At 37.4% G+C, this 26832-nt stretch overlaps 1 protein-coding gene across 2 annotated transcripts in view; it reads right to left on the bottom strand.

Annotated features, from left to right (window-relative positions):
* The window catches only part of LOC126100625 (DNA-directed RNA polymerase III subunit RPC2), a 178484-nt gene that overhangs the window by 19016 nt on the left and 132636 nt on the right, over positions 1-26832 (bottom strand). For both annotated transcript variants that reach the window (XM_049911251.1, XM_049911252.1), the window contains exons 14-19: positions 20135-20338; positions 15977-16186; positions 15387-15568; positions 13569-13812; positions 7945-8109; positions 5290-5420 (exon numbers count right to left, since the gene is read on the bottom strand). In XM_049911251.1, the coding sequence (XP_049767208.1) occupies positions 5290-5420; positions 7945-8109; positions 13569-13812; positions 15387-15568; positions 15977-16186; positions 20135-20338 (1136 nt within the window). The remainder of the gene's footprint in view (positions 1-5289; positions 5421-7944; positions 8110-13568; positions 13813-15386; positions 15569-15976; positions 16187-20134; positions 20339-26832) is intronic.

Here is a 26832-nt window from a genome sequence, read left to right as displayed (position 1 = left end):
AATACAAAATCAAATAGGGGTAATGCAGGAGTAGGTTTAATAATGAATAAAAAAATAGGAGCGCGGGTTAGCTACTACAAACAGCATAGTGAACGCATTATTGTGGCCAAGATAGACACAAAGCCCATGCCTACTACAGTAGTACAAGTTTATATGCCAACTACCTCTGCAGATGATGAAGAAATAGATGAAATGTATGACGAGATAAAAGAAATTATTCAGGTAGTGAAAGGGGACGAAAATTTAATAGTCATGGGTGACTGGAATTCGTCAGTAGGAAAAGGGAGAGAAGGAAACATAGTAGGTGAATATGGATTGGGGGGAAGGAATGAAAGAGGAAGCCGCCTTGTAGAATTTTGCACAGAGCATAACTTAATCATAGCCAACACTTGGTTCAAGAATCATAAAAGAAGGTTGTATACCTGGAAGAATCCTGGAGATACTAGTAGGTATCAGATAGATTATATAATGGTAAGACAGAGATTTAGGAACCAGGTTTTAAATTGTAAGACATTTCCTGGGGCAGATGTGGATTCTGACCACAATCTATTGGTTATGAACTGCAGATTGAAACTGAAGAAACTGCAAAAAGGTGGGAATTTAAGGAGATGGGACCTGGATAAACTGAAAGAACCAGAGGTTGTAGAGAGTTTCAGGGAGCGAATAAGGGAACAATTGACAGGAATGGGGGAAAGAAATACAGTAGAAGAAGAATGGGTAGCTCTGAGGGATGAAGTAGTGAAGGCAGCAGAGGATCAAGTAGGTAAAAACACGAGGGCTAATAGAAATCCTTGGGTAACAGAAGAAATATTGAATTTAATTGATGAAAGGAGAAAATACAAAAATGCAGTAAATGAAGCAGGCAAAAAGGAATACAAACGTCTCAAAAATGATATCGACAGGAAGTGCAAAATGGCTAAGCAGGAATGGCTAGAGGACAAATGTAAGGATGTAGAGGCTTATCTCACTAGGGGTAAGATAGATACTGCCTACAGGAAAATTAAAGAGACCTTTGGAGAGAAGAGAACCACTTGTATGAATATCAAGAGCTCAGTTGGCAACCCAGTTCTAAGCAAAGAAGGGAAGGCAGAAAGGTGGAAGGAGTATATAGAGGGTTTATACAAGGGCGATGTACTTGAGGACAATATTATGGAATTGGAAGAGGATGTAGATGAAGACGAAATGGGAGATAAGATACTGCGTGAAGAGTTTGACAGAGCACTGAAAGACCTGAGTCGAAACAAGGCCCCGGGAGTAGACAACATTCCATTTGAACTACTGATGGCCTCGGGAGAGCCAGTCATGACAAAACTCTACCATCTGGTGAGCACGATGTATGAGACAGGCGAAATACCCTCAGACTTCAAGAAGAATATAATAATTCCAATCCCAAAGAAAGCAGGTGTTGACAGATGTGAAAATTACCGAACAATCAGTTTAATAAGCCACAGCTGCAAAATACTAACACGAATTCTTTACAGACGAATGGAAAAACTGGTAGAAGCCGACCTCGGGGAAGATCAGTTTGGATTCCGTAGAAATGTTGGAACACGTGAGGCAATACTGACCTTACGACTTATTTTAGAAGAAAGATTAAGAAAAGGCAAACCTACGTTTCTAGCATTTGTAGACTTAGAGAAAGCTTTTGACAATGTTAACTGGAATACTCTCTTTCAAATTCTGAAGGTGGCAGGGGTAAAATACAGGGAGCGAAAGGCTATTTACAGTTTGTACAGAAACCAGATGGCAGTTATAAGAGTCGAGGGGCATGGAAGGGAAGCAGTGGTTGGGAAAGGAGTAAGACAGGGTTGTAGCCTCTCCCCGATGTTATTCAATCTGTATATTGAGCAAGCAGTAAAGGAAACAAAAGAAAAATTCGGAGTAGGTATTATAATTCATGGAGAAGAAGTAAAAACTTTGAGGTTCGCCGATGACATTGTAATTCTGTCAGAGACAGCAAAGGACTTGGAAGAGCAGTTGAACGGAATGGACATTGTCTTGAAAGAAGGATATAAGATGAACACCAACAAAAGCAAAACGAGGATAATGGAATGTAGTCGAATTAAGTCGGGTGATGCTGAGGGAATTAGATTAGGAAATGAGACACTTAAAGTAGTAAAGGAATTTTGCTATTTAGGGAGTAAAATAACCGATGATGGTCGAAGTAGAGAGGATATAAAATGTAGACTGGCAATGGCAAGGAAAGCGTTTCTGAAGAAGAGAAATTTGTTAACATCGAGTATAGATTTAAGTGTCAGGAAGTCGTTTCTGAAAGTATTTGTATGGAGTGTAGCCATGTATGGAAGTGAAACATGGACGATAACTAGTTTGGACAAGAAGAGAATAGAAGCTTTTGAAATGTGGTGCTACAGAAGAATGCTGAAGATAAGGTGGGTAGATCACGTAACTAATGAGGAGGTATTGAATAGGATTGGGGAGACGAGAAGTTTGTGGCACAACTTGACTAGAAGAAGGGATCGGTTGGTAGGACATGTTTTGAGGCATCAAGGGATCACAAATTTAGCATTGGAGGGCAGTGTGGAGGGTAAAAATCGTAGAGGGAGACCAAGAGATGAATACACTAAGCAGATTCAGAAGGATGTAGGTTGCAGTAGATACTGGGAGATGAAGAAGCTTGCACAGGATAGAGTAGCATGGAGAGCTGCATCAAACCAGTCTCAGGACTGAAGACCACAACAACAACAACGATGTTCATCTTATATCCTCCTTTCAAGACACTGTCCATTCCGTTCAACTGCTCTTCCAAGTCCTTTGCTGTCTGACAGAATTACAATGTCATCGGCGAACCTCAAAGTTTTTACTTCTTCTCCATGAATTTTAATACCTACTCCGAATTTTTCTTTTGTTTCCTTTACTGCTTGCTCAATATACAGATTGAATAACATCGGGGAGAGGCTACAACCCTGTCTTACTCCTTTCCCAACCACTGCTTCCCTTTCATGCCCCTCGACTCTTATAATTGCCATCTGGTTTCTGTACAAACTGTAAATAGCCTTTCGCTCCCTGTATTTTACCCCTGCCACCTTCAGAATTTGAAAGAGAGTATTCCAGTTAACATTGTCAAAAGCTTTCTCTAAGTCTACAAATGCTAGAAATGTAGGTTTGCCTTTTCTTAATCTTTCTTCTAAGATAAGTCGTAAGATTTGTATTGCCTCACGTGTTCCAACATTTCTACGGAATCCAAACTGATCTTCCCCGAGGTCGGCTTCTACCAGTTTTTCCATTCGTCTGTAAAGAATTCGTGTTAGTATTTTGCAGCTGTGACTTATTAAACTTATAGTTCGGTAATTTTCACATCTGTCAACACCTGCCTTCTTTGGGATTGGAATTATTATATTCTTCTTGAAGTCTGACGGTATTTCGCCTGTCTCATACATCGTGCTCACCAGATGGTAGAGTTTTGTCATGACTGGCTCTCCCGAGGCCATCAGTAGTTCAAATGGAATGTTGTCTACTCCCGGGGCCTTGTTTCGACTCAGGTCTTTCAGTGCTCTGTCAAACTCTTCACGCAGTATCTTATCCCCCATTTCGTCTTCATCTACATCCTCTTCCATTTCCATAATATTGTCCTCAAGTACATCGCCCTTGTATAAATCCTCTATATACTCCTTCCACCTTTCTGCCTTCCCTTCTTTGCTTAGAACTGGGTTGCCATCTGAGCTCTTGATATTCATACAAGTGGTTCTCTTCTCTCCAAAGGTCTCTTTAATTTTCCTGTAGGCAGTATCTATCTTACCCCTAGTGAGACAAGCCTCTACATCCTTACATTTGTCCTCTAGCCATCCCTGCTTAGCCATTTTGCACTTCCTGTCGATATCATTTTTGAGACGTTTGTATTCCTTTTTGCCTGCTTCATTTACTGCATTTTTATATTTTCTCCTTTCATCAATTAAATTCAATATTTCTTCTGTTACCCAAGGATTTCTATTAGCCCTCGTCTTTTTACCTACTTGATCCTCTGCTGCCTTCACTACTTCATCCCTCAGGGCTACCCATTCTTCTTCTACTGTATTTCTTTCCCCCATTCCTGTCAATTGTTCCCTTATGCTCTCCCTGAAACTCTCTACAACCTCTGGTTCTTTCAGTTTATCCAGGTCCCATCTCCTTAAATTCCCACCTTTTTGCAGTTTCTTCAGTTTCATAAAAACATTAATGCCATCAATTCTTCTTTCACAGACCTTTAAGATTCTCTATGTTGATGAAAGAAGAGCCACAGTTTCCTGGAAACTTGGTGGTAAAACAACCAAGAAGGTGTGCGAGTTGGGTACAATGAATATGTGGAAAAAGACCATCAACAAAGACTAGTCAACAAATTCAGATGAAGAGGAAGTGTGCTTAATGAGGAATGGCCTGGACTGTCATCAAAGAAGATGGCATATCACACCTGGGTAACGCATCGCCTGGAGAAGGAAGATTATGTAGCCCAAATGAAAATGTGTGCTGCCCTTTGGAGGCTGTGGAAAAATAAAATCTGTTAGATACTCTGCTCTTCTCAACTGAATCTACATTTCACACGTGATCATCACAACTGCCAGATATGGGATGATGACAATCCTGCAATGTAAGAATGGGAAAACCCCGGAACTGAGTGGATGACTGGGGATTACCTAAGACAAAATGGACATTTTTCTCTGGAGAGCAAACAATAACAGGTATAAATTACCTTGATGTGTTTGAGGTTTTTCTGGAAATGTAATTGGAATCTGATGGAATTCTGAATTCCGTTGTGTAAAAGCAGGGCAGGACTTTCCCCACTTTGCTCTCATTGTTTGAGAGTACTTCAACCCAATGTTCCCTCAACAGTGGATTGGTAAAGATTCACCATATATGTGGAGTCATATCAAATCCACTGTGTACAGGGTTAAAATCAGTACCCTGTGTCAGTTGCATGATTGGCTTGTGGAGTAAATTAACAGCATCACACCCCATCAACTACAAATGTTCAAATGTATGTGAATTCCTAAGAGACCAAACTGCTGAGGTCATCCGTGACACAGCACCTCAAACCACGTGGCCATCTAGCATGGCCATCAACTACAGAACATGTTCCTGGCTACAGCAGAAAGTTGGTCTCTGCATGTTCACATGCATGTTGAAACTGAATGGTTTTTAACACTGTATATGTGCCCTTATTGTTTAGCGATGTGTTTTCTATATTACATATGTGTTCTATTAATATTAATTATTACTTTTGAGACACACTGTAGTTTCTCAATCTTCTACAATCGGTATTAATTATTTTACATACATTATGAGCTGTGCACTTACCGGTCCAGAATATATGTATGCTTGCAGAGGTTCCCCAGTAATACCTGAATAGAAGAAGTCTTTTCCAAGATAATTGAAACCATATTTTGCGAGTTCTTCGCACACATCTGACACTTTAGAACCTCCAAATGCTGAAAAACAAAAACAAAAGGTCAATAGTCTAGACAAAGATTGGCTGCTTAGTTTGCAAATAACATACTAGTGTCGCCGTAAGCCACAAATAACTATATACAATGATATTTCAGACCTTGTAAATTCATATAAAAATGGCACATAACGCATGGTTCAGAAAAGGCAGCATTTGTAAGCATTTCCTCCAGCTTAGTTACAGCCACAATAATTGTGAAGTGTAAAATAAAATGCGATTAAATTTCTTGTACACATGTATAAAGTAATAGAATGACACACTGCTGTAGTATTCAACAGTAAGGCACTGAGAATATAGTTTTCCTGTGCTGAAGTGCATGTGTTTTGCTAGAATGAAGCCTTCACTGTATAGTAGAATGTACACTCTTCTGAAACACTGTAGCAAACTGTTTGCCATACCTGGATGCAAACTCGGATTACCAACAGCTATCAATCCAAAGTTCACAATATGTCCTTGCAGCTACAATTCTGATTACCTCTTGCCTATTTTTCAACTTTCTCCTACATACTTCACACCCCTGCATGTTACGGAGCACACAAAAATAAATTTGAATGAAGAGAAGACAAAAGCTAGATGTGAACAAGTAAACTGTGAATATATGGAGGGGACTGGAAAGATCTACAGCAAAATAAAATTACAGAGAGTGGAAGGTGTAAAATTACTGTATCTTTCTATTCTTAGTCAAGTTTTGATATAATGGACACTTGGAATATGAAGACTAGAGACACAGGACAAGAAGAAAAGGGGGAATACCTAAAGAGAAATGCGTCAGTGGTTCAAAAATGTTCAAATGTGTGTGAAATCTTATGGGACTTAACTGCTAAAGTCATCAGTCCCTAAGCTTACACACTACTTAACCTAAATTATCCTAAGTACAAACACACACACCCATGCCCGAAGGAGGACTCGAACCTCCACCGGGACCAGCCGCACAGTCCATGACTGCAGCGCCTTAGACCGCACGGCTAATCCTGCACGGTTATGTCAGTGGTTCCTGCCAGGTGAGATATGAAACTTTAAAATGACAGCACATTTTTAAAGGTAAAAATTGTGCACACTGGTCACAGCAAGTAAGACAAATTACTTATCACTGTGATGGTAACAGCAAAGAACAGTACTTTGTGGCAAAAAAAGGGAAGGGAAGGACGAGGAAGCAGCTATGTATTTTTGAAAGGATCCATCTTTACATATGCTTTAGCAATTTAAGGAACCCTACATTTGGATGACCACATATTAACAGGAAGCCTGCTCCACCCAAATGTGAGTCCAGTGTGCTAGATTTTTCAATATTTGTGACAAATATGTAAGAAATGCTGACCTGTGTAATACAGTCCGTGTAAGGCAATTTTGCATGGTTTATTTTAAATAAACAGGAACTACATCACAGTATCAGTAGTCAAAAGAGGTTTCAGTGGACAGTATCAGTGAGCAGCAGATGAGGAGGAATGTGAACAGGTAGTCAGGTCAACATGTAACTTGGAATAATCAAACTTTTTTTGGAAAGGGGGTCTTGAAATTTTTGCATGTTGTTCAAAGTTATTGAACATTCCAAGCTGAGCACTTTCACCATGACGACACATAATTTTAATGACGATGGATAAAAAAAAAAGAGTCATACATTACACAAGGTGAGCAACATCACTGACCTCTGAAGACAGAGGTGTCAGTCCCAATTACATTGGTTGAAAATAACACTGTGCATTATGAAACCCATACTTGTTATCACAGGAACAAGAGCACCAATTTCAGTATGTAAGAACTTAAAATTTTCAGCATATACATGTCAATTTTTTCCCCTTTTTATGTTTGTAGTAGTGGTACAGTTTTAATTTATCCCGAAAAAGGAGTTTGACTGGGATGTAGGAACAAAAATCAGCTGCTAATCGCATATACGTAAGGCTATAACATTTTAAATTTGGTGCTAATTCAAAGCCACATATTTGCACACTTTATATGATCTGAGGACATATGCAATAACTTTGCCTCCAGTGTGCTGAAACCAACAATGTCCTTGCATTGTAAAAAAACAACACCCTACTACATGTAAACTCATTAATGAGCAATGCAGCAGATATTGGGCTTTTGTTCTAAAGTATTCCTTTTATTGTGTTAACCGGTTTTCGGCTTGACATTGATGTTTGAAGATGGCCTTGTAAGCCGAAAACCGGTTAACATAATAAAAGTAATACTGTAGAACAAAAGCAAACTGGTGCTTTTCATTTATTATTAAACTACAGCTCATAGAAACTGGGAAATTATACTCAGCAACCTATAATAATTAGTAAACTTGCTGCAATGATGAAACTACAGGTCACAGAAACTAGGAAATTATTTAACACTTAATTTTGAGGAGGAGAGCAATATAGACAATGAAAATCCAGTATTAAATTGGAAAATAGCAATACTGATTTCAGCCTATCATTTCAAAAATTCAATGTTTAACCTACACTTCACATTACTTCAACTAACTTTCAATTTAATGACTACTATGTGTATAATGTTATTACCTGTTCCATAATGAAATTTTCCTTGCATTAAGCCAGCTTTTCCAGCCAAAAGTTCGATCAGTTTCCCCACTGTCATTCGAGAAGGAAATCCATGGGGGTTCATGATCATATCTGGACAGATACCCTGATCGTTGAATGGCATGTCTTCCTGCTCCACTATGAGACCTGTAAAATTAAGTACAAATTATGTATAGCTAAATTAACAACGAATTATGGATAGCCAACAAAAAAAAATTAAAATAGTTGATCTCTGTGGCACAAGAACTGGATACAGTAATCACAAAGTAGTTCCAATCAGTTTTTACATTAGATAACCATTAAAATAACACCCCTGCAACTTATAATTTATATATCAAGGGCAAGGTAAAAATCTGATGGCCTAGCACACAGTTGGCATTACATCGAGATTTTGTTTTTGTTATTATGTAATACATAAGTCAAGTATCAACTTGACCTGTAGAATAGGTTTGTGTACATGTGGTGGGTTTATTTATTATTATCAATGGTGATAATTTCTGGGGTTTGTTCAAATGGATGAACAGCAATTAAGTACCATAAAAAAAGACTACAAGCATGAAGGGATGCAGGTGGTCAAGGACATAGTCAAAATGGGGAAAAGGAGGGGGGGGGGGGGGGGCAAGAGGTCCAGGCACCCCTTCTCCCAAAATCAGCTAAATGAATTGGCAGCCATATAAAAAAATAGAAAGATATTTGGATTTTCAATCATAAGACAAGAAAAGGATATGCAGTGTCGATAGCCAGCAAGGCCAATGATAGATTTAAACTATCTATGCATCCATACATTTGGATTTGTCTGTCACCCAAAAATCGTGTTGATCAACAAAAATATTGCCCAAATGGCAATGGTTGCATTTCTTTAAGAATTCCCGATGTGGGATAGTCAGGAGAATGGAAAGGGTATGGGATGACAACGCATTCTATATTTCGATTGTTTCTAAAAAAAATTCTGTATGTTGCACGATTCTGTCCAGGCCGACTGCACTTTGCATCCTTCCCTCCCCCTTTCATCCAAACTCTATTTATGCTTTCGTAATACTATGATAACTGAAGCCAGCAATTCCATGCACAATTAAATCTTAAAATATGCATGCAATCATGGACTATGAAATGACTAAACACACACAGTTAGGGATAAAGGGTATTTATAAATGGTGGAAAAATAGAAAATTTTTTATGGCTTTATTAAATTCTATAGTCTTTCCTGATTACATTGATATATACATTATGGAGTTTGAAATGAAAAATGACATCAAATTTTAAAGTTACCGTCATGTATGCTGCCAAGCTCCCTTCATTTCTGTTGCAGAAACCAGTATTATTTCGAAAAGAACTGTGAACTTTCTATTTCCAGCGATTATATGTATGATACAGTGTAGCCTATATGTGGGTAACAGTGCAGGTTTCTAGTGTCTGTAAATGATTATTTTTGCTAGTAGTTACTTTTGTTTTGCTGAAGCAGTCTATTCACATGTTACTGAATGTTTGTTGCCCAAGTGCTACATATATTTGTGGAAGTACATATCCTTTAGTGTGCAATAAATATGAACTATGCCACACATCAAGAAATTCAATAAAAGGAAATTCTGTGGTAACCAGTTCACAAACAAAGTGAGCCACACTGTTGAAAGTAACCTATGTATCAATTCGTTAGGGAAGTAATTCCCATATGGCATGCCTTCTGGTGATTTGCATAATTCATATGATGTGAATCTGAAGTTTAGTGTAGGCAATGCGTGCAACAGGAAAAGGAAAAAAGTCTGCTTGAACGTTTTGTGGTTTGATGGACCTTCCTCTTCCTCCTCCTCCTCCTCCTCCTCCTCCCAGTAGATTCAGCAAGTACATAAAAATACCTTTAGGTGTCTTGACGGCTGTGTCTAAGGCATCTATGAAACTTGCAGTAGAAGAAACTGTAAATATTAGTGGAACCTGGGGCAGTGCTGTTGCACTTGATGGGACATGACAACATCAAGGCTATCATTCCTTGAATGGTGTTGTATGTGCTACTTCTCTGGAGAATGGAAAAGTTGTTGATGTTGAGTGCTTATCTAAGTACTGCCACACTTGCCATGGTAACACTGAAGGGCATATTGAACATCGGTGCTCTAAGAATTATGATGGTACAGTGGAGGTACAGAGTGTGATGGAGCTCTACAAGTATAAGTACTTCGATGATGGATACTCTAAAGCTTTCAATAAAATTAATGAGTTCAATGTTTATGGTGATACCTTTGGTAAAAAAACTGGAGTGTTGTGGACATGTGCAAAAGAGGATGGGTGCTAGATTGAGGAAGGTACGAAGAGAAATGAAAGGAAAGTTGGTATCTGATGGAAAATCTCTGTCTGGCCGAGGCAGATTGATAGAAACTGAAATAGACCTTCTTCAGAGTTATTATGGACTGGCTATTAGATGAACTACACCTCTGAATGATGTTACAGCAATGAGAAAAGCTATATGGGACATCTACTTTCATACGTTGTCCACAGATGACCACCCTGTTCATGGAATTTGCCCTAAAGGAGCAGATTCTTGGTGTGGTTACCAAAAAGCAAAAGGAAGTGGTCAAATATACCATCATAAGCATTCTCTTCCTGAGCCTGTTATGAATGAAATAAAACCAATTTTTAGAGTCATGGGTGACCCAGTTTTGCTTAGTAAATGTCTTCATGGGGGCACTCAGAATACAAATGAATGTTTCAACCATTGCATACGGGAAAGATTATCCAAGAATGTTTTTGTGAGACTAAATACATTAAAAGTTAGTGTACTAGATGCAGTGATATGTTTCAATGATGGAGTGATATGTAGTGATATGTTTCAATGATGGAGTGATGGGAAGGTTGGAAGTCCTGACAAATTTAGGCATAAAATGTGGCTCTACTACGGAAGATCATTTGCTTGCATGTGACGGACAACAGCTGCATGAATCTGAAAGATTTGCTCTTCAAGTTGCCAAAGAAGCAAGAACTGCAAAAGGAGTGCCAAGAGGAAGCTTGAAGATGAAGAAATGCTGCAGGATGAAGAGTATGCTTCAGGAACGTTCTGAGGCACAGTTAGTTGTATTCATATCTTCATTCGCAATTTCCCACAAGTCGTGTTTTTCAGAATTCAGGTTCAAATATTTCTTTAAGTTTATAAAGCATTGCTCTAATTTTTTCTGTAACTTGCAATAGTCCATACTTATGAAATGAGACACTTAAAGTAGTGAAGAAATTTTGCTATTTGGGGAGCAAAATAACTGATGATGGTCGAAGTAGAGAGGATATAAAATGTAGACTGGCAATGGCAAGGAAAGCGTTTCTGAAGAAGAGAAATTTGTTAACATCGAGTACAGATTTAAGTGTCAGGAAGTCGTTTCTGAAAGTATTTGTATGGAGTGTAGCCATGTATGGAAGTGAAACATGGACGATAAATAGTTTGGACAAGAAGAGAATAGAAGCTTTCAAAATGTGGTGCTACAGAAAAATGCTGAAGATTTAATGGGTAGATCACATAACTAATGAGGAGGTATTGAATAGAATTGGGGAGGAGTTTGTGGCACAGCTTGACAAGAAGAAGGGACCGGTCGGTAGGAAATGTTCTGAGGCATCAGGGGATCACAAATTTAGCATTGAAGAGCAGCGTGGAGCGTAAAAATTGTAGAGGGAGACCAAGAGATGAATACACTAAGCAGATTCAGAAGGATGTAGGTTGCAGTAAGTACTGAGAGATGAAGAAGCTTGAACAAGATAGAGTAGCATGGAGAGCTGCATCAAACCAGTCTCAGGACTGAAGACCAAAACAACAACAACAACAACAACAACAATGTAGTAGACCGAAGCTTTATTGCAGAACCAACTAAATTATAGAAAAAGTAACATTTTTATTAGGAACGAAATTATAATTAAAATGTAAGATGTGATATTTTTTATCCTTGTAATATACATAATTGGTGGAATTAAATTGGTCTAATACCACAGCCATCATGTGACGCATATCTGGTAAATATTTGCTCTCCTTCAAATGTATAACATTGGAGTAAAAGGAACCTCAATTAGAGGAACCATTTTGGATAAAAACTGCATCAGTTTCTTTGTAATTTTTTTTAATAACTCTAAGTAGGTTCAAAAATATTCAAAATACTTCTAATTTGTTTAGAAAATGTGCTGCATTACCTGATACCAACAAAAAGTTTGTAAATCATATTCATTTTAAACAGTGCCTGAAAGAAATAGGTGTTGATTTTTACATAATATTGAGCCAGAAAAGTACCCCGTATCCTTAAGGGAAAAACATGCAATGTTAGAATTCAGTCTCCTGCTGCAATGCATTTTATTTTATTTAATAATAAAGGGGCACTTTACCAACAAGCCCCTTTTTACTCACTCGGGGATTTCTCTTCAAGCCAAATACGCTTCAGAAAGGGGTGGAGGATTTCATCTGTGCTTAAAATATTGGCTTTTAACAGCTCCAGTGCTGTTTTGTCCACACTTGGAGCCTTTGCGTTTTTTTACGTTTCTTAAAGCCCCCCTAATTTCGAGTATTGTGGGATACTGCACATTTATATGTTGATCTGCTTTGACTTCCTCTGGAGAATCTCTTACCTGTTCCTCTTGGTTGTCTTTATAATTTAACAACTCCTTGAAATGCTCCCCCCATCTATGTAGCTGTGCCTGTCTGTAATCATCACCTGATCCTTGTTCTTAACTTGTCCTTCAAGTCTAAAGTTCTTCACTGAGAGTCATTTGGTGATATCGTACAGCTCCTTTATATTTCCATGGCTTGCTGTTTCTTCTGTTAACTGTGCCTGCTCATCTATCCATTTCCTTTTATCTCATCTTATCCGTATTTTCAATCTTCTGTTTGCCTCCATGTATTCTTTATGCACTTCGATCTTATGTGCTTTTGTCTTAAAAAGATTTAACTTTTGCTTTAGTTCTTTCTTTTGATGTATCTTAAATCCTAATACCGTAAAATGTTGCTTTTACTCTTTTCAAGGGACTACAAAAAATAGTGTACAATTGTGGGAAAATGTAAAATGTGGGAAATAACATTACAGGCTGTACAAGTTATGTGTAGAATACCTCCATTGCATTTTTTGTACTTTATGTATGACATATGTACATCACAGGCATCAAAATGTAGAAAGACACACACACACACACACACACACACACACACACACACAAATTATCACATAGTTTGTTTGTGCCACATCACAAAAAACATGTAAGTAAATAACTGCACTTGATAATGGTGAAAGACTCTCAGACACATTTTGCTCAGCTAGAAGGAAAACATAATTGGTACTCTTTTTAAATTATATAAACATTTGTCCAATGCAAAGTGAGTGAAGGTGTCACTAGCGCTACAAGTGGCCAAATCATAAAACACGTTAAACATTCAGCAGAGAGTGTCAAAACTTGAGGCTAAAATGTAATCTCATGAATCTAAAAGATAACAGTAGGTTTTAAACATTTTTCTTCACACCACACTATATAAATATATATCATTATTAAACATTGTTTTCCAACACACTAATAAATACTGCAATGAAATTTAATTTCAACTTTATCTTACACAACATGGCATAATACAAAAGTCTGCAAAATGAAAGTAATCTTACCAACTACTCCCTTTTGTCCATGTCGGCTACTGAACTTGTCACCAATTTCAGGTCGTCTTGTTTGTCTGAGCAAAACTTTAATTAAGAAATCTTCTTCGTTATTAGATGAAACCATTACTTTCTCAATATATGATGGCTCTGCACCCTTATAACTAATTGGAACATCACGGTATTCTGTAGCTTGCTCTTGCCCAGTGTTAACTGGATTAAGTGTCACTGTTGGCATTGACTTATTCACAAGACACTAAAAGAGAGAAACAGCATTGGCTACTAAGTGATACTGAAAAGAAAATGATACAAAATGCTTAAAGGAGTCAAGAGTTAAATGTGAAGTAAAATATGACTGTAGTTGTAAAATAATCACCTAAAGTTATAGTTTTGAAATTGCACTCACAAAATGTTTCAAACTGTAGAGCAAGCTTTAAACATACAATGAAATACCAGTGGTATAATACTTCCAAAACTTCATGTGCTATGCAGTCAGAGACTAATCTCTGCATAACAACATCTAAAATCTATGTTAGTGAAGAGACTAGCTTTAGATGAAAACCCCAATACATTGCTATAGCATTTTTGCCCCCAAGAGTATTCTTTGAAGTAAGGCAGGGAAACCGTCATTTAGTGTCCTGTTAATGATATCATTACAACTGGACAAATACTAGTATTGGTGAAGGTATTTGACTCTGTCTTCTTTAAAGGAAGTATTCTGTAATTTGCTTTAAACAATGTTGAGAAAACACAGGAACCATTCTGGCATTTGCTTTAAGCGATGTTTAGAAACCACGGAAAAATTGTCATAGTAGTCAGACAAGGGTTTAAACTTCTGTTTCCCAAATTACAGTTCAGTGTCTTACCACTGTGACACTTTGCTCACTGTGTTTACTTTGAGTTGCTTGGTATATGTCCATAACCGTGTAATGCAGTGTCGAAGAAATGGAAGTGCAAACACCACTGAAATAATTTTCTTTCTTTCATTCTTTGAGGGGGAGGGGGCAATTTATGCTAAGAGTGCTCATTAACCAAAAAATTAACAAGAGTGTATGTGGCACGATAATAAGTTCACGGTATTTAGATCATGGCTAATACTGTCCTTTATTAAAACAATAGCAGACCATGATTAACAAAACTTAGGTAATTGTTACGGCCCACATGCTACAGCATCATCTCAGTATAAACATAAAATTGCAAAATAGTATCAAAGAAATTTATTGAGGACAAAGAAAAAGGAAGGTGGTAGTACGATTTCTCGTACAACTGACACATGTTTGGAGAAAGAATTTAACAGGCAGAAAGAGACAGAGTAGTAAATCGACGGCAGGTACAAATTTTATAGACAATGGGTAACCATTCAAGGTTTCCTAAGTAATTAGGTGTCAGACAGGCCTGTAGTAGATACAGTTGAATAAACAACAAACATGTGATGAGTGAGGAAAAGTAAAGACAGCGATTATGCCTCACATATAGATGAATGCATGAAAAGGGTTTGTTAAGCAACAAAAGATCTATCAAGTTGTCAGTGCAGCTGGATGTGACAAGTGATGCGACTACTGTGTCATGAAAGAGCTGATGGTCTCCAAAAAGATCAGTAAAAACTTTTAGCAGTTCATGTCTATGAACAATCCACATGAAATTTCCTCATATATACACACTGCATTTCCCTTTTTGTCACTTATTGTTACGTCTTCCTGACATACGTCACAAAAATGCTTTTTTAAAGACCACATAAAACACGATGAAGAATAGCAACTAGCTGAACCTGTGACATACATACTGAATCAGAATCACAATGTACACTTTTTTGAGATAGTATTCACATACCTGTCTGTTTTCCACTTTTTCTCCTGGTGAAGCAATGCCATCAGCATCTAAACAAGTATGTTGCCATGCTGGTTTCTTTGTTTCTGGGTCAACCAGGGGACCCAAAATACGGTCATACGTCTGATTTGCATAACGTTTAAGAGTACATTTAGCATTTCGGTAAACAAGGCATCGTCCGTAACCTACGAACGTAAAATTTTGATAAGTATTATGTGAAACAGTTTTGGCCATTATAGGAAATACGAGTTAGTTAAGCAGTGTGCAGAGAGTAAAACAATCCTCTACACTGTAATTTGCGGTTAATTCTTTTGGAAAATTTTGCTATTAGTTAAAATGGGTTTCTTTGAAATATAAATGTAAATGTATAACTGAAGTTTACAAGTGACACACAGGATAATCAAACAATTTGTAATACTGAATTATGTGAATGTATCCCAACCCCTTCTGGAACAACTTGGGGGAGGAGGGTTACATTTACACAGTTACATCATAATAGTTTGTGAATATTCAAGTGAGTCTCAAAGTATTAAGTAAACTCCTTGGTACAATTTAATTAAATATGACCAACAAATGAGATTCACTTACTGTACCTCTATCGATGGATGCTTTATTTATTATTAGGGCATCCTCAATGTCATAACCACTGTAGCTCATAACAGCTACAATTGCATTTTGTCCCGCTGGAATTTTATCAAAGTTTGTCAGTTCAATTGTATGAGACTTCACCATAGGCGCCTGTGGGTATACCAAATTATACAGCAACGTATCTATCCGATTTCGTTGGTTATAACCAATTGTACCTGTGAAAAAGATCGTTGGATTAGGTCACATTTATTCTTAAAACTATGCTTATTCTTAAAACTATACTAATTAAATAATGTAAAAAGAAAAATTTTGTACTCTCAAATACATTACTACCACAATACATGTTATGATAATGGTTGTAAGTGTACAGGCGCATAGTGTGTGCCCAATCAGGACAGACTAGGTGTGAGCAACCTCTGAGAGCATTAAAGGAGAAAGAGAAATTTTCATTTGATAAATAATGGTTTATTCCTTCAAGAAATACAATTAGGTGCACCCAGAAAAATCTGTTATGTAGTCAGTCAGTCTTGATGAGACCAAGAGGTCATCACATTAGAAGAGTAACTTTAAGGACCTAATAAACAATGGAAAGTCCAGGTTGGATATCAACAATATTAAGATATTACTGCTACTCGCAGTAAAAATGACACGTTGAGTTGCAGACAATCACAACAAAGAGAATGGAGGGTGAGGGGACAGTAGGTTACCGCAGGTTGATGCCAGGATGAGACGAATAAGTTTAATGTGTGTGGGGACCTAAGTCCACGTAGGAATAAGGAATAAAGTATGTCCTAGCTATCTAAGGGCCAACAAAAGATAGAGCAAGCAGCATGGACTGAACGTCCTTGGTGGCTGCCGGCAGGCAGTGTGTGATTCTTTCCCAATGATTCCTACTTCTATAGACACTGAACACATCAGGGGCTGATTCTGTATCTGCAGTTTGGGAGGGGAGGGGGGAGGCAAGGTGGGGGTGGGGATGGGAGGGGAGGGAACCTCTAATGAAGCAATGATCATACTACAGCATGTATGCCACCACTAATTGTAAACACCAAAAAAAGCGTATAAGAAATTACACTTGGACTGGTCGCATACCTGTACATAAAGGCACACTTATATTACAGGGACAAGAAAAAAATCATTTTATTTTGTGGCCAAGTTTGGTGTTATTTTTCACTCAATTTAGTGGTTTTTTGCCACACTAAGTGCCATTTTGTTGCCAAATTCTATGTTATTTTATTTTGTCTCTTTTGGCATTTTTTCTCCCCCCCCCCCCCCCTCCCCATGTTATTTGTCTCCAGTTTCAGTGTTATTTGTCTCCAGTTTTGATGCTCTTTTTCTTTCAATTTCAGTGCTATTTTCTGCAAATTTCAGTGATATTTTGGTGCAATTTTTTTGCAAGTTTAAGTCCCATTTTTTCAAATTTCAATCCCTTTTTTTTTGCAAATTTTGGTGCTATTTTTTGCGAATTTTGGTGCTATTTTTTGTATATTTCTGTGCTATTTGTTGTGAATTTTGTTTTTTTGCCAATTTTTATGTTATTTTTGTTGACTTCTTTGTTCTTTTTGCAAAATAAAAAGTTTTTTTTGTTACCAAATTCTGAGTTTCCTTTTTTTGCCAAATTTCCAATTACTTTTGCCAAATTTTGTGTTACTTTTTACCAAATTAGGTGTTACTTTTCTCCAAATTTAGTGTTATTTTTGTCAACATTAGGGTTATTTTTTTCCAAATATGGTGCTATTCTTTTCCCAAATACAGCCTTATTTTTTTGCCAAATTTGGTTTTATATCTTATCAAATTTTGTGTTACTTCTTGCCAGGTTCAGTGATTTATCTCAAGTTCAGTGTTATTTATTTGCCAATTTTGGTGCTATTTCTTACTAATTCAATTGTTATTTTTTTCCTATTTCAGTGCTACTTTTCACATCACTTCATACGTCATTATGTAGGAAATGAACCGTCATTTTAAGATTATGTATGAACCTCATCTTCAAGAAAGAAAGAAAGGAAAATGTAATGTCAATGTGCAGCAACTATCAGTTACAAATATCATTAAACTGTCGTCTCAGATCTATAACATTTTTATACTAGAAATTGACAAATTTCACTATGAGTCATAAAAATCAAAAATTTTGTGTTGTTTTATTAAAAACCAATCATTTTCATGAATTTTTCCTGTTCCTATTTACACAGTGTGAACCCAAATTCCACTGACAAAATTTTGGTGCTTATTCCGGGGTTCTATGGTATAGGAGACCTGTGGCCTACAGAGGCCTCTAACAGAGTAATAATGTAATTATGATTTATTTGGTTTGTTACCCAGTTACCTTTGTTTCTCTGGAAATGTCTTCACAACCGTGGAAAAAGCCTGTAATCATGCAATCACCAAAATATACTATACGAAAAGCAAAGTAATGCAAAAACCTCAGACAAAACAAACACTTTTATTGCAATGAGTTCAATTTGTTCCATAAGTATACAAGTGGAAAAAGCCTGTAATCATGCAATCACCAAAATATACAATACGAAAAACAAAGTAATGAAAAAACCTCTAACAAAACAAACACTTTTATTACAATGAGTTCAATTTGTTCCATCAGTATACAACATATTAAAAAATGCAGGATGTTCTATTATAAGTACTGTTCAAACTGTCGATCACCATGATCGCAGCAATGTGTACAGTGACACAATGTTGACTGTCTTACATGCTCAACAATAACAGGAGTTTGGCATACTGCATACTGCAAAAGTCCTAGCAATCAGATCCAAGTGAGGATCCAGAGAGGCCTCATCACCTAGGATCCTAACATTCCCACAGAAGTAGTTCATTGGTAACAAGTGTGATGACTAAGCTGGCCATGAACAGGACCACCATGACCAGTCTATTGTTCTCAAAACTAAATGCAGTTACTCTGTAATGAGTCACTGGTGACAATGAATCTTTTGCACTAAAATACTCAGAAAATGTCACTGAACAACCTCCACAATTTTCTTGTAGTTCAAGTTCACTGTGTTGTTGTGGCCTTCAGCCCAAAGATTGGTTTGATGCAGCTCTCTATGTTAGCCTATTCTATGCGTGCCTCTTCATCTTTGCAAAGATACTGAAAGCTACACCTGTTTTGAACCTGGTTACCTTACTCGAGCCTTGTTCTCTCTCCAATTTTTACTCTCCAGCTCTCACTCCATTACCAAATTGACAACTTGATGACTCACGATCTGTCCTGTCAACCAAGTACTTCCTTTAATCAAATTCTGCCATAAATTTCTTTTCCCCCCATTTTAAGTCAGTCCTTCCTCCTCAGTTATCCAAACTGACCATAGCTTCTATTCTGTTCCTGTTGAAATGTTTATCACCCATGTTTCACTTCTGTACAACAATACCTCCTAACACTTAAATTAATATTCAATCTTAACAAACTTCTCTTTTGCAGAAATGCTTTTCTTGCTTGGGCCAGTCTGTATTTTACTCTACTTCAGCCATAATTAGTTATTTTGCTCAGAAAGAAAACCCATCTGCTACTTTTAGTATCCATTATCTATAATGATACCCCAACCAGCACTTCTGATTTAATTAGAATACATTCCATTACCTTAGTTTTACTGTTGTCGATATTCATCTTATAACCTCTTTCAAAATACTATCCACTTTATTCAACTGATTTCTGAAGTCCTTCCTCTGTCTGACAGAATTACCATGTCATTTGCAAGTCATAAAGTCTTTTTGTTTTTTATCCTCCTTGGTTTTCTTTCTTTGCTGCTTGTTAATGTACAGACTGAATAATACTGGGGTAGGCTACAGCCCCATCTCTTTCCCGTCTCAGCTACTGCCTCCCTTTCATACCCTTTGATTCTTATATTACTCCCTGCATTTTACCCCTGATAGCTTCAGATTTTCAAGGATTGTATTCTAGTCAACATGGTCAACAGCTTTATCTAAATCTATAAATGTAGGTTTGTCTTCAGTCTATATAAATGTAGGTTTGTCTTCAGTCTATCTTCTAAAGTAAGTTGGAGGTTCAGTATTGCCTTGCAAGTTCCAATGTCTCTCCAGAATCCAAGGACCCTTAAGAGTGGCTTGTATAAGTTTTTCCATTTTATAAATGCATAAATGTTATTTATTTGCAATATTAAAAATAAAAACCTTGCAAGAAGTTTTATACATACCCATGGCTTGCTTCCCCATAGCACACTGGTATGTATTTCTTGGACTTTGGTTGTGGTGTGGATAAGGAACAAGTCCAGCACAAACACCCAACAAAGTAAATGGTTCAATCTCGAGATGGGTTGTGAGTCGAGGATCAATGGTAGCTTCAGACAATGCAATGTGACTATCATTCTCCTCATTCACATCAAGAAACTCCACAAGACCTTCAAAAGCATAAATGAATAAAGTTATACTGGTTCAGGAAACAAATACATTAACACAAGCCTAGTACATAATTACACTTGAGAACTATATTGTTTCAAGACAACCATTAGTTATGTGCAGCAAGATCTAATCTGCCATTCCTTTAAATACATTTATGTACTGTTTCACTTAAATCTTCTGCATGGGCCTTAAACAACTAGGCCTTAAACAACTGGTATTGGTTTTATTTGAATACATGTCTATGAATAAAGAGTAGAAAATGTGGCCTTCAGTTCACTGTACAAACTCTGCTAGACATTTTAACAACAACTTACCTCTTTCAATAAACTATAAAATTAGGAGACAGGATTACTGGCTGGAACTTACTTTCAATGTTATTTGCAGATAATTTGTGGAAACAAGGAGGAAGTACAGGAGCAATGGAATATATAGCAATGAATACACTGATACGGACGAAATTTGTCCAAGTAAGTGAAAAATTACGATCATAATAATGAAGAATAAGTGTCACAACTGGAATAACAATTGCTGGGGAATGAGTGAGGAAGGTAGAGAGTCTCAAGTATCTGGGAAGCTTAATACAGTAGAAAGGAAGAAACTTCCCCCCCCCCCTCCCCACAACTTACACCATAAAGTGTCCCTTCAGCACACTGTGTAGAGTGAAGATGTGGCTCAGAAGTACAACTGGCATTGACAGTCCGTCAGGTTTGTGTCTTCTTAGGATCCACAGGAAAAGGTCGAAAAACCCGAGTTTTCAGGATAAAGTGATTGACTTGGTCGGGAAAAATAAAAGATATTTACATTTTGCTTTTTCAGATAAATATTAGTGTCAAATCCATAAAGTAACCTGTGCTTTTTATATCAGTACTAACATAAAAACTTTTGAGGTGTGCATTTTCAGTTTGTTTGCTGTATTAAAGTACAAGGACTTTCCTCCTCCATTCGTGTTGTAAATATTCAATGATTTCAATAAAATTGTTAAAATAACACATTGTTATTCTTTATAGCATATGAGTACCATGGCCTAATATTTCAGTAAAAGGACAAAGTTTTTAACAGGGATATAACTGGAACTCTTTTATGACTATTAGAAGTTAACATTTGTCTTCCAGAATATTAAAAACTAGCAACCCAAACTAGATTCGCATGGACAGTACTAATTGTAAGTATCTACAGTCAGACAACTTGTCTGGCATGGCATTAAATTTGCTTACAAGCCACTATGTAGATTTCTGTATAAAATTCAAACAACAGTGCCAGGTAAGTGCATGCAATTGAAGCAAAGTTGGATCCTCTATTGAAATAATGTTTTGAAAAATGTTTTACTGTTTGCATAAAAAATGGAGAACTGCAGATTTTTCACTCTGTAATTATTCTCAAATGATTGCAGGGAAACTATTCAATGAAAATATCTGATTCTTCTGCATTTTACTGTCTCACATTGCACGATGACAGTGAAGTCATTACCATTATGATATTTCAAAGTTTATATTTATGTATTTATTTATTCTCACATCAGCAACATACATAAGTGCATAGTTAACATATCATATAGTCTTTGACCAAATTTTGGCCACTCCCAGTCAATTTTCTGTCACTTGATGGTGGTTTTCTGCAATACAGGAGGCTGGACACAGTTGACACTGAAGCATGTGCTGAACAGTCTACACTTCTTCACACTCACACTTACTATACTGTAAACCCATCTTGCAAGATTAATCCTTGATCTACCCACTCCTGACCTCAGCCTATTCAAAGATTTCTAGGTCATCCATTCCTCCTCATGTCCTGGAGGCAGAATTTCAGAAACTCTTTTCCAATCAGAGGGGAGGGAAGTCTTATCCCTCCAAAGTTGTACCCTAGCATTTTCAGCAATGATAGTATATACCTCTGATGTTCTAAGGAAACTCATCCTTGACTTCAGTCACTGTGAATATGGTTTATGCCTACACAGTGGATGGGTTTGTTCTTATTCCCCCTTTTTTCATTCCTTATTCATCACAATTTCTCTTCGAATGGGAGATGGTGCCGCAGAATTTGTAGTAAAAATTATATGTGATTGTTTATCTGAGGGAAGCAGACATTGGTGGTCCAGAATTATCATCTTTTGTGTGTGTGTGTGTGTGTGTGTGTGTGTGTGTGTGTGTCCCTAACCACTTGCAGAAGTCTTTCAAAATCTGTAGTAGTCATCAGCAGGTAATTTCTGGATCTCATGCCATATTCTAAGAAACTCACGAATACATGCTTATGTATAATTTCAAAGTGTTCTAAAACAATATACCTGAATATGTTAAGTAACATCCACATTGAGTGAATGTGTGCAAATGTTTGGCTTCTGTTGATGTACTAACAGAAAGTGTTCAGCATCATAAGCTTGTTGTCAGTTATGACAACGCTATGTTGCGCTACATAGAGCTGTACTTGTAAGGACTTCCACTGGATGGTGATGGCATCATTTTCACAGCTCACTGGATTTTAATTCACCATTTACACCAAGTATTTATAAATTAGTCTACACAAACCTGCCTTGTTTATCACTCTAACTATCAAAGAAAACGCTATCAAAATCCCTACTGTAGCTCCCAAGATTAGCCTGTACATACAGGCAGAACCACAATATATGACAGGGAGAGGGGGGGGGGAGGAGGAGGAGGAGGAGGAGGGAGAGAGAGGGGGGAGGGAGAGGGGGGAGGAGAGAGGGGGGGGGTGTAATCCATATCACCACATCTAACCCCACATTTTGGCTCCCCTGCCCCCCCCCCCATCCCCCCCCCCTACAAATTATCACATGGGCACCCTCGTTCCTGTGAACACAAACACTGTCTGCCATGTTCACAACAATTTCAATATTAAATAACTAGTTTTGGTGATTACTGGCTGTCTTCAGATAGTAAGACAGGTGCCATGGTTCACATTAACAAAGTAGTTTCTGCAGTGAACCATGGCATCTGTCTTATGATTTCAAGATGGCCAGTGGTGACCAAAACTGGTAATTTTATATTGAAATTGTTGTGACTGTGCTGCATAATAAATTATTTCCAGAACACAAGAATTGCTGTATCAGCCAGGATTTGTTTCCATGTGATTTCAACGTCTTCATGCAGGTTAGTGGCTTGCCTTCTGACACTGACTCCTTCTAAGAACCTCCAGATGTTGTCATGAGCTGGCTATAATCTTAGGTGGTAATATTTGTGAAATAGTTGTGTTGTTGCTGCTATTGTTGTTGTTGTTGTTGTTGATGATGATGATGATGATGCTGTTGTGGTCTTCAGTCCAAAGGCTGGTTTGATGTAACTCTCCATCTTTATCTCTGAATAGCTATTGCATCTTACATCCTTACGAATCTGCTTACTGTATTCCCTTCTGGATCTCCCTCTATCATTTTCATCCCCCCACATTTCCCTCCAATAGTAAATTATGATCCCTTAATGTCTCAAAATGTGTCCTATCAACTAATCTCTTTTTACGTCAAGCCGTGCCACAAATTTGCCGCCCCAATTTTACTCAGTATCTCCTCCCTAGTTACGCAACCTACCCCTCTTATCATCAGCAATCTTCTGTAGCACCACATTTCAAATGCCTCTATTCTCTCCTTGTCCAAACTGTTTATCGTCCATATTTCATTTCTATACATGGCTACGCTCCAGACAAATACTTTCAGGAAAGACTTTCTAACATTTAAATTTATATTTGTCTAAACAACTTTCTCTACTTCAGAAATGCTTTTCTTGCCAGTGCCAGTTTACATATGATTACCTCTCTCTTTCAGCCACAAGTAGTTATTTTGCTGCTCAAATAGCAAAACTCATTTACTGCTTTTAGTGTCAAATTTCTTAATCAGTCTAATTCTCTGAACATCACCTTTTCATTATGAAGAGAAGTAACTTGTAAGTGTAGCTCTACATATGTTTCTAATAAATTTGTTGTAATTATCCCAATATTTTATTTAATGGAAGGTACTTTTCAATCAATTTATTTACATGGAGATCAAATGAGTCGGAAGCTATGTCTTCAAGCAGTCAGTTTGCAGTATTAGTTGGCAGTTCACGTAGTATGCTGCTGCTGTCACAAGCCCAATGCAGTCTTTTTATAATACACCACATGATCACCAAAATGGTATCCTGAGGTATTGAATAAAAGTAATCTAGCCATGCCTGGCATTCTTAGAATCAGAGTGTGGAATGTCAGATCCCTTCATCAGGCAGGTAGATTAGAAAATTTGAAAAGAGAAATGGATAGGTTAAAGTTAGATATAGTGGGAATTAGTGAAGTTCGATGGCAGGAGGAACAAGACTTCTGGTCAGGTGAATACATGATTATAAATACCAAATCAAATAGAGCTAATGCATGAGTAGGTTTATTAATGAATTAAAAACAAAATAGGGGCACGGGTAAGTTGATACGAACAGCATAGTGAACACATTATTGCACACAAGAGAGCCACAAAGCCCACACCTGCCAAAGCAGTACAAGTTTATATGCCAATTAGCTCCTCAGATGATGAAGTGATTGAAGAAATGTATGATGTGATGAAAGAAATTATTTAGATAGTGAAGGGAGACAAAAATTTAATACTCATGGGGAACTGGAATTCAATAGTAGGAAAAGGGAGAGAAGAAAAAGTAGTATGTGAATATGGAAGGGGGAAAGAAATGAAAGAGAAAGTTGCCTGGTAGAATTCTGCACAGAGCATAACTTAATCATAGCTAACACTTGGTTTAAGAATCATGAAAGAAGATTGTATATGTGGAAGAGGCCTGGAGATACTGGATGGTTTCAGATACATTGTATAAAGGTAATACAGAGATTTAGGTATCAGGTTTTAAATTGTAAGACATTTCAGGGGCAGACATGGACACTGACAACAATTTATTGGTTATGAACTGTAGATTAAAACTGAAGAAACTGCATAAAGGTGGAAATTTAAGGAGATGTGGCCTGGATAAACTGAAATAACCATAGGTTGTAGAGAGTTTCAGAGAGAGCATTAGGGAACAATTGACACGAACGGGGGAAAGAAATACAGCAAAAGAAGAATGGGTAGCTTTGAGAGATGAAATAGTGAAGGCAGTACAGCATCACGTAGGTAAAAAAACAAGGGCTAGTAGAAAGCCTTGGGCAACAGAAGAGAGATTGAATTTAATTGATGAAAGGAGAAAATATAAACATGCAGTAAATGAAGCAGGCAAAAGGAATATAAACGTCTCAAAAATGAGGTCGACAGGAAGTGCAAAATGGCTAAGCAGGGATGGCTAGAGGACAAATGTAAGGATTTACAGGCATATATCACTAGGGGGTACGCCACACAGGTCTTTACAAACGTCTGCTTGTGTCTGTGTATGTGCGGTTGGATGTGTGTGTGTGCGCGCGCGCGAGTGTATACCTGTCCTTTTTTCCCCCTAAGGTAAGTCTTTCCGCTCCCGGGATTGGAATGACTCCTTACCCTCTCCCTTAAAACCCACATCCTTTCGTCTTTCCCTCTCCTTCCCTCTTTCCTGATGAAGCAACCGTTGGTTGCGAAAGCTTGAATGTTGTGTGTATGTTTGTGTTTGTTTGTGTGTCTATCAACCTGCCAGCGCTTTCGTTTGGTAAGTCACATCATATTTGTTTTTAGATATATATATAATTAATATTATCAATATAGTTATGTTTACTACCCTTGTAAGTCAAAAGGCTATAGATAGTGCTAAAACAGCCAGTAGACAAGGAAATTTAGTATGAAAGCATGTAGTGATTCGAGAATTTTGGTGTAAATTCTAGAACCACTCAGCCCTCTACCATCTCGAACACATGATATTTTAGAAGTGAGTGTGGTATGATAGAATTCTACCTACTGCGCGTCATATGTTTGTGTATGTGCAGGTTTGAAATTCAGTAGCGAGAAGAATGTAGACATGGCGATCGAACAGCAAAGACAAGTACTTGTCTGACGATCCATGGAAGTTTTAGTGAAAGTGAACAGAAGCACCATGGAGCTTCTATGTTATTATGTGCTAATTGTGTCAGTAACCATTGTTATAATAATGAGAACAGTTGAGAAGGCACTCTTGAAAAATACTTTTGTCTTAGCCTTGTTGAAAGGATGACATGTATTATGGTTCATGTTGAAACTGGACATGGTGTTTAAGCCACCTTTCTCTTATACGTAAATTAGTTTGTTTCTGACGTTTGGAGACACGAGAGGCTTACTAAACAGTACATATTTATGTGAAGAATGGGATCTGTTAAATGTCTTAAGTTCAAATATACATTGTTAGTTGAATCAAATGAAACTTTGTAGAGAGTTTGCAGCAGCAGGCTATCCAGCAAGGAAGATTGACCGAGCATCTCAAGTAAGTCATCTCATAAAAGAAGTGGAAGTTTGGATATCTACTTCACACTTAAATTGTCATCCAAAGCCGTCAGAATCATACAAAAAGGGTAGGACCTGTGGATGTAATGATGACAATGCACTTTTCCGCTTTCTATGTTTGTTATTTGGGAACAGTGATGT

The sequence above is a fragment of the Schistocerca cancellata genome, chromosome 9 (genome assembly GCF_023864275.1).
Source record: "Schistocerca cancellata isolate TAMUIC-IGC-003103 chromosome 9, iqSchCanc2.1, whole genome shotgun sequence".
In the NCBI taxonomy this organism is placed as follows: domain Eukaryota; kingdom Metazoa; phylum Arthropoda; class Insecta; order Orthoptera; family Acrididae; genus Schistocerca; species Schistocerca cancellata.
This window is presented reverse-complemented; position numbering and strand designations above follow the sequence as displayed.